General features: G+C 62.5%; 1 protein-coding gene and 1 long non-coding RNA gene across 4 annotated transcripts; one reads left to right on the top strand and one right to left on the bottom strand.

Moving 5' to 3' along the window:
- Positions 1 to 461: 461 nt before the first annotated feature.
- Positions 462 to 3874, top strand: LOC147655181 (uncharacterized). The gene is made up of 2 exons (XR_015283908.1): positions 462 to 929; positions 1330 to 3874. It is a non-coding gene; the product is annotated as an uncharacterized LOC147655181 (long non-coding RNA).
- Positions 2393 to 7696, bottom strand: FBLN7 (fibulin 7). Of its 3 annotated transcripts, none has more exons than XM_086879324.1 (8): positions 7568 to 7696; positions 6248 to 6398; positions 5977 to 6147; positions 5553 to 5678; positions 5333 to 5470; positions 4784 to 4921; positions 3589 to 3727; positions 2393 to 3493 (listed from the first exon to the last, which is right to left on the bottom strand). In XM_086879324.1, the coding sequence occupies exons 1-8, from the start codon at positions 7661 to 7663 to the stop codon at positions 3133 to 3135; spliced, it is 1320 nt and encodes a 439-aa protein (XP_086735450.1). In that variant the 5' UTR covers positions 7664 to 7696; the 3' UTR covers positions 2393 to 3132. The 3 variants fall into 3 exon arrangements, with proteins under 3 accessions (XP_086735450.1, XP_086735451.1, XP_023778815.2); XM_086879325.1 differs by lacking the exon at positions 7568 to 7696 and adding an exon at positions 6556 to 6679; XM_023923047.2 differs by lacking the exon at positions 7568 to 7696 and having other exon boundaries at positions 6248 to 6627.
- Positions 7697 to 8287: the final 591 nt, after the last annotated feature.

Here is an 8287-nt window from a genome sequence, read left to right as displayed (position 1 = left end):
TCCTCCTCCTCCTCCGCCGCGGCCTTGGGCCCGCCCCCCGCGCGCCGCAATTGGCAGCGGCCGCGGCGTATCGCGCGCTCATTGGCTGCTCGCCACGCCCGTCAAGCTCGCCCGTGACGTCACGCGCGGGCCCCGCCCTCCCCCGCTTCCCCTCGGCCGCCGCCGCCGCCGTGCGCGCGCGAAGGGGGCGGGGCCTCGCGGCGCGCGGCGTCACGTGCGCCGCGCCCGTCACGTGATGGCGGCGTACCCCCGGGAATGGTGGGGGAAAAGGGGGGAAAAGGGAGGGAAAGGGGGAAAAGGGAGGGGAAAGGGGGAAAAGGGCGGCGGCTTCCGCCGGGAGAGAACCGGGACGAGCACCGGGAGCGGGAACCGGCCTCCCCTCCCGCCGCTGCGTCACAGCCGCCCCCCTCCCCCCCCCCCGCCCCTCACGCGCCGTGGGCAGCGCCCCCTGGCGGCGGGTGCGCGTGAGGGGAAGCGGCCCGCGCGGTCATTAATTAGTGACGCTCGTAATTAAACCAAGAGCGCGTGGCCCCAGGGCGGGCCAAAAGCTGTCCCTGGAGTCGCCGTCGGGGTCAGGGCGTGACAAAAGGCGGGATAAAGTGGTTCCAAGCCAGTCATTTAATAAAAATGTGGTGGGCGAAGGGAAGACGCGTCCGTCAAGAGTCACCCCAATGACGCTGCATCAAACATTCCCGGGAAAAGTTCCATTTTTTTCCTTTCCCTGCCTCTCAGAGCTTTTCAGGACACTGAAAAAAAAGCTCGGCTTTTTCCAATGCTAGCAGTCGAATAAAGTTTATAAAAACGAGGCGGACCACTCGTATGCATTCCCATGGGATTCCCGGTGGGAAGAGCCTCAGATCCTTAAGGGAAGAATCGTCTCCCATGACACCTGAGTGTAGGAACAGGATCCAGACCCTCGGGGAAATCAGGTAAACCCAAGGAAAAGGCTGGAAAACAGCATTCCTGCAGGGACGGGCCGCTGCTGGCTGGGGAAGCATCATTAGGGCTACTTAGGACTAATTAGCGCCATCAGCACAGGTGGAGCCCTGGAGCTGAGGCTCACAGGGCTCAGCATCATTTCCCCAGGCCACAGGCAAGGAAAAAAGGGGTTCTAAACGTGGACTAGAAGGGAGAATCCTAAAGTTTTGGTTAAATATTCTGGGGTGAGAAATGGTGATTTTTGGGACAGCGCATCTGAGGCCAACTGTGCCCACCAAAGGGAAGCAGAAGCGTTCCTGCTATTTTTATTTTTATTTTTATTTTTATTTTTATTTTTATTTTTATTTTTTTTATTATTATTTTTTATTTTTTATTTTTATTTTTTTTCAGCTCCTAAATATTATTTCCCCCAGTGAAGGTTGTATTCCAAGATTGGAAGAGCCTCTCTCTGCAAATTCCAACCTCAGGAAGTCTGAAAGATTCCGGAGTGGCCACTCCGGGGAGGGAAAAAAATCTCCTTTAGTCAACTGGAACGGCAGCCAGAGGTTGAGAAAGGCAAAGAGCCGAACTTAAACTTTTCCAGGGCTGGAAGGGAGAAACCAGCTCACCCTGGCCTCGGGAATTAGGAAAATGTTGTCAGTTTGGGATCGTGCCGCAAGGAAAAGCCTCCGGAGCGCGGTCCAGGCGCCCATCTCCAGCTGTGTTATCCGGAGAAAGCGGCAGATGGAAACGATTCTGCCCGGTCAGGAGCTTGTCCTCTCCCAGATTCCTGCTTTTCGGCTCCCACATTTTGTTATCATCCCAAAATAGGCCCGTGGCCTGTTGGAGGAGCACGTCCAGCCAGGCTGGGAAGTGGCAGGGAATGGGAGAGAAGGAGAGGAGAGGAGCAGCCGTGCTTCTAGAAAAGCATTTTCTCCTAATTTTTAGGGATTTTTTTTTAAGAACTCCAGAGTTTTCGCTTCCCTCCCCCAGCACAACCCTGGGATACATTTCCCTGCCCGGCTCCGTGTCCAGCCGGAGCTCCTGCCAATCCAAACATCCTCCATCCGCTGACAGCAGCCCTGAATGTCCCTTCTTGTTCTTCCCGAGCTCCCGTACCCCCCAAAAATCCAGGAGCTGGATCCCCTAGAGGAGACTGATCCGTCTGGGGGAGCCTCTTTCCCCGGGACAAGGAGTGGGAATGGTTTTGGTGGGTGCAGCTGGGCAGGATGTGAGGGAGTGAGGATTCCCGGGGGAAAGGATGCTCAGGGATGAGGATTCACAGGGGAAAGGATGCTCCGGTGGGAATGAGCTCCCTGCTATCAGCCAGCCCCTCCCAAACACAACAAAGCAGGAAAATAAACCCACGGATAACAGGTTCTTGCCCTCCCGGATCCCAATTCCCCTTGGAGTGCTCCGGGTGAGCATTCTCCCCATCCAACACATCCATCAGGTGCCTCACTCCGGTGCCATGCTTTACATCATCCTTTAATTGTGCTAAATCCAGCGGGATGAGGGAACATGCGGAACATGCACAAGCAGGCGGGTGAATCCCCCAGGGAGAAGCCGAATCCCAGCTCTCCCCAGCGTTCCTACGCCGGCATGGAGGCTCTGGCTGATGGAGCAGGGAATATTCCCACCTCCACGTGCAGCTGAAGCTCTGCTGGGAGGGGGATCCATGGGGGATCCCTGTTTGGGAGGCTGGAGGAGCAAGGATAGCCCTGGAATTGCTCCTTTGCCCCGCTTGCCAGAGAGGGCACCCAGGTGGATGTCCACGGAGTTTTCCAGCCCTGATGGATCCCAGGGGTACTAGACCTCAATCCCTACAGGGATCCCAGGATTCTCAGGCTGCCAGGGGGATTCTCAGCATCCATAGGGAAGCAGAAGTGTGTTTTTAGGGATCAGGTCTAGGTGGAACAAGGGAGGAGAGCGGGAAAGGCCGTGAGCCTCTCTCCCACTCCACACTCGGCTTCGCCACTTCCTAAAGGAAAAAATGGAAATTCAAAGGAAATCAGGGCTGTGGTTTTCATCTGCTGTTGTAGCCGGGATGAGGATGGGACTTCTCCACCTCATTTAGTGGTGTGAATCCACCCAGACAGGCGTAAATCCCCCCGGGATGGAGACCTCTGGGACAGAGCGGCAGCCGGCTCCAGCCTGGACCTCCCCCGGGAGCCACGGGCGGCCGAGCAGGGATCAAGGAACAATCCCCCTCACTTAAAACTCATAGGCCGAGACGAAGAGGGTGATTTTGGACAGGTGCTTGGCCTGGAAGGCCCGATCCAGGTACTCGGCCATGTCCACATCCACGTGCAGGGTGCGGGGCCCTTGCAGGCCGTGCAGCAGCAGCAGCTCCCCGGCGTGCCGCTCCGAGCGCCGCACCGCGAAGTGCCCGCGGCCGCTGCCGCCCGCGATGCCGAAGCGCAGGCTGTCCGGGCCCGGCCGGCCCGGAGCCATGCGGAACAGCGGCACCGGGGCCCGCGCCTTGGAGGGGAGCGGCAGGTAGTGGAAGGAGATGGTTTTGGGGGCCTGGTGGCACGAGCGGCTCTCCATGGGACACGGGTTGCGCTCGCAGCGGCTGCGGAAGGAAAAGCCACGGAGGGGTTTTTTTGGGGGGGCGGGGGGATGGATCCGCGGGGATGGCGCGCCGTGGATTTGGTGCCCCGCACTTACAAGGGGGAGGTTTTGACGTAGGAGATGTTGCCGGCGGCCGGGGGACACTCGGGGGTGACGCACTGGAATCCCCCGCCCGTGTTGATGCAGCTGCTCCCGCTCGTGCAGTTATCCTGGGATAGGGAACACTCATCAATATCTGGAAAAGAGGGGCGGGAAGAGGGGTCAAGGCCTGGAACTGAACTCCAGCTGAGCTCACCTTCCTGTCAGAAAATAGAAAAAACCACCTTGAAACTGGTCAAACACGATGCAAAAAATACGGGAGCATCCCGGAATTCCATCTCCTCTCCCCAGGCTCAGCCCCGGGCCGGGTTAAGAGCAGCCCTCTCCCAGAGGGAAGGCAGCTGCTTTCCCAACCTTTCTGCTCGGTTCTTTGGAAACCCCATCCCTTTTCATTTACTGACCACCCGAGGGACACCTGGCAGGAGCTGGAATGCAGAGGATTTGCTGGGGTCACTAGCGAGATGCCACGGAACGCAGGAAAATCAGGGAGCAATGGGGAAATCGGGATTTTCTCTACCCTGAACCGCAGCAATCAACACTTCGGGGCACAAAAACTTCCCTGTTTCTTCAGGAGGCTTTCAGTAGTTGTGGCCTCCCACCATTCCCAGCCACTGCCTTCCACCTGCACCCCAATTCCCTTGGGACTGCCAGCCTCTGAGCTGATCCTGGAATTCTGGGGGTTTAACATCGCTTTCGGTTCTTCCCAGGAGTTCCTTGCTCCAGGAACATCCCCACAGCCACAGCAGGGTCATCTTCAAGGAGGTGCAGACCCAAAGTGTTGCTCCATCATCCAGAGAGGTGAGAGAGAGGGAAAGGGCGAGGGAAAAGAGAAGGAGAAGGAGAAGGAGAAGGAGAAGGAGAAGGAGAAGGAGAAGGAGAAGGAGAAGGAGAAGGAAGAGAAGGAGCAGCCATGCTTCAAGGAAAGCATTTTATTTTCATTTTTAGGGATTCTTTTGAAGCACTCTGGTGGAGTTTTCCCTTCCCCAGCACAACTCTGGGATTCATTTCCCCATCCAGCTCTGCATCCAGCTGGGGCTCCTGCCAACCCAAACATCCTCCATCCGCTGCCATCCCGCAAAGCGTGGCTCCATCATCTCCCTCCCCTCTGCACCAGCCTCTCCCTTGGAAATGGAGAAAAAGCTGGGGGGAAATGCCAAAGCCCTTGGTACCGAGTGCATTCCAGCCTCCTCACCTTCGCAGCTCTTGCCGTCGCCCAGCAGGACGTACCCGGCGGGGCAGGAGCAGCGGAAGGAGCCGGGAGTGTTGATGCAGGCGTGGGCGCACAGCCGGGGTCCCCCTTCCTGCTGGTACACCTCGCACTCGTCGAGGTCTGCGGAGACAGGGATCCCCCGGGATCTCGCTCCAGCCTCCCGGGAAGAGCCAGGGAGCGAGCTGGGGCTGGAGGAGCCGGGGAGGCGGCTTGGGGCAGGGCTGCTGGACGCCAGGGCACGGGAGCCCGGGGGCTGTGACCGGCGGTGTCCCGCAGAGAGCGACACTGGGCCCGGCCCAGCTCGGTCCCCACGGCCCGGCTCGCGATCCATGGGACCGCTGGGCTGAAGCGCTTGGAGCCTCCCGGAGGAGTTCGGGGCGGCGGCCGGGTCTCCCTCCCCGGGGATGTTCCAGAAGCAGCCGGACACGGGGCTGCGGGCCCCGGGGCGGCGGGGCTGAGCCGCTGTGGGCCCGGCCGGGGGCTCCTCCGGGACTCCCGGCATCCCCGCATCCCTCCCGCATCCCGGCTCACCCTGGCAGATGCCGTTGGAAGCCGTGCCGCTCATCTGGAAGCCGGGATCGCAGCTGCACTGCTGGCTCTGGGCGAGCTGGGCACAGCGGGGCTGCCGGCTGAAGGCCGGGTCATCCGACACGCTCCAGCCGGGAGGAGCTGCGGGAAAACGCCGGGATGGGGAGCCGGGATGGGCCGCGGGATGGAATATCCCATTTATCCCCCGGCAAGGGTGACCCACCGGTCTGAGCCCGGTACTGGCAGCTGGTCCCGGCCCACTGCGGGGGACAGAGGCATTCGAAGTGGCCGAGCCCCTCCTGGCACGTCCCGCCGTTCTGGCAGGGGCTGCTCGAGCACTCGCTGATCTCTGCGGGAGAAGCAGAGATCCGTGTTCCGTCTCGGGAAGCCGGGAATGCTGCGCACACCGGCACAGCCTCGGTACCCTGCGGCACGTCGCAGCCGCGACCCCGCTCGCCCTCATCTCCGCAGCTGCTCCAGCTGTAATTCCCAGTTTTCCTTAAGGCTGAGAAATCCCAAAGCCAAGGGAGCTGCAGCATCCCTGGAACTTTGGGGGGCAGCCGAGATCCCTCCCCACTGTGAGCAGCCCAGTGTTGGAATCCATCGGCTTTTCCAAAGGCCATTCCAGGGCCGGCAGTGAGCGGTACCTGCACAGCGCGGCTCCTGCCCCGTCCAGCTGCCGTTGGCCTGGCACGTCCGTGTGCTGGAGCCCAGGAGCCGGAACCCTGGATCACAGGCGAAGTGAACCTCGTGATCCACCAAATATTTGCTGCCGAACTTCCTCCCATCCGCAGGGGCTTGGAGGGCAGGACAGGAGGCTGCGGGACCCACGGAAAGGGGATGAGTTTGGAGGGGGCCCTTTCCTTCCAAGCCACCCTTCAGCCGCTGTTTCCCTGGAATGCTGTGCCAAGGACTCACGGGCGGGCGGCTCCTTGGCCAGGGAGGCGTGGATGCTGCTGAGACGGCTCCTGACGGCTCGCAGCCCCTCGGAGAAGCGCGTCTCCTGCCCCTTGAGCAGCTGCTGCATCTGCCGGATGGCAGCCAGGAGCTGCTGCCTGCTGAGGCAGCTCTGCGGGGACAGGGATGGGGACAGCCATGGGGACCCCCCTGTGCTGCCGCTCCCCCCGGGAGCCCCCCGGCCGGCCCCGGGAGGAGGCTGGTGCGGGAGCTCCGCGGCGTCCGGTGTTCCCTGAGCGCCCTGACTTTGTCTTTCCCTCCGCATTTACCCAGATCCGGGAGTTTTTTCCACCTAGGCCCGCGCTCCGGGCAGGGCTGGGATCGCTTTGTGGGAGAGATGCTATAACTCATGTTTCATCCTGCTGGAGCTCCAGCCCTGTCCCGTTTCCACATGACAAAAGAAGAGGAAAACAGCTGTCTTGTGAGCTCTGCCGGGGCCAGGAACGCTGCTGGGACTCCTGCCTGCAAAGCGATCGCTCCCACGGGACTGACTCATGCCGGAGACGGGCACCGTTATTATGGGATTCCTGTGGAATTGACTCGAAACCGAGGAAAAAGAGCAAAGCCATTCCCAGAGCTCAGAAATCCGGGGGGCGCAGTGAGGAGGGAGCGCGCAGGGACTGCGCTGGGGGCTATGGAATTCCGGGAAAGCGAACCGGAGCTGGTGGGCTCTGTCCCACCTGCTGGAAAGGATTTCCTCCCCCCCTTTCCATAACCGCGCTGTGGAATGATTCCCGTTTCCAAAGAGCTGCTGAGGGTTGAGGGAGGACAAACGGGGAGCCCAAGCACCGCGCTCGGTGTCCTCTGCTTCCCCGGGAGCGGTTTCGGGGCTCCCGGGCTGCCGGGGGTGTGCTGGCAGCTCTGGGATACCCCGAGCGCAGAGGAAGGGAGGCAAAAGCAAATAGATGCTGGCGCGTCGCTGGCTTTAATAAACAGCTCTTTGTTAGGGCTGGGTTTAACTCCGGGAGCCAGCGCTAGCTCCGGCGGGATGCTGAGCCATCGCAAAGCTGGAAAATCCTCCCCCCGCCAAAGAAAAAGCCCCAAACGGGGGTTCTTTGCTCCCGGTGCGCTCGGGGGCGGCTTCAGGTGCGGGCTGAGAAGGGCGAAAAGATCCCGAAAGCGGCCGCTCGCGCTTTAAGCGCGGCTCGGGCGCAGTTTAAGCGCGGCTTTGCCCACCTGTCTGCCGGGGCAGCGCTGCGGGGGCGCACGGGCAGCGAGAGAGAAGCGGAGAGGAGCCCCGTGTCCCCCCCCCAGCCCCTCCGGGTGCCGCTCCCCGCTCACCTGGGCGGCCGGCGCGGCCGGGAGCGGCAGCAGCAGCGGCAGCAGCAGCAGCAGCGGCGGCGGGAGGCGGCCCCGCGCCCCCCGCGGCCCCGCCATGGTGCGGTGCGGCCCCGCCGCTCTCCGGGAGCGGCTGCCCCGCGCTCTCCCCGCCCCGCCCGCGCCGCCCCCGCGCTGCCCCGTGCAGGGGACGCGGCGCTTCCCCGCCCCGGCGCCGGCCCGGCCCCGCGCATCCCCCGGGACACCGGCCGGGCTCCGGGCATCCATCCCCCGGAACACCGGCACACCGGGACACCGGCCGGGCTCCGGGCATCCATCCCCCGGGACACCGGGACACCGGCCGGGCTCCGGGCATCCATCCCCCGGGACACCGGGACACCGGGACACCGGCCGGGCTCCGGGCATCCATCCCCCGGAACACCGGGACACCGGCCGGGCTCCGGGCATCCATCCCCCGGGACATCAGGACACCGGCCGGGCTCCGGGCATCCATCCCCCGGGACACCGGGACACCGGCCGGGCTCTGGACATCCATCCCCCGGGACACCAGCGGGGCGCTGCGGGCATCCACCCCCAGCGGTTGGGGCCTTTTCCCGCAGCAAAGCTGTTCCTGCTGCTGCCGGGACCTGCGGGCACCGTGCAGGAGCCCCTGTGAACCCCGGGACCACCCGCGCCAGGCAGGGAAACCCTTTCCCAGCCCTGCACCCCATCTCAGTCACTGCA

Source organism: Cyanistes caeruleus, chromosome 2, assembly GCF_971803275.1.
Source record: "Cyanistes caeruleus chromosome 2, bCyaCae1.hap1.1, whole genome shotgun sequence".
NCBI lineage: Eukaryota > Metazoa > Chordata > Aves > Passeriformes > Paridae > Cyanistes > Cyanistes caeruleus.
The sequence above is the reverse complement of the archived record's forward strand: the minus strand, read 5'-3'. Positions and strand labels throughout refer to the sequence as shown.

What these genes read in the sequence shown, in the direction of transcription:
- FBLN7 (XM_023923047.2), bottom strand. Translation starts at nt 6,551, where the DNA reads ATGCGGAGGGAAAGACAAAGTCAGGGCGCTCAGGGAACACCGGACGCC. An exon ending in GGCCAAGGAGCCGCCCGCCC is followed by an intron (nt 6,148 to 6,247) that starts GTGAGTCCTTGG and finishes TGGGTCCCGCAG; the next exon opens with CCTCCTGTCCTGCCCTCCAA. An exon ending in GCAGGAGCCGCGCTGTGCAG is followed by an intron (nt 5,679 to 5,976) that starts GTACCGCTCACT and finishes CTTCTCCCGCAG; the next exon opens with AGATCAGCGAGTGCTCGAGC.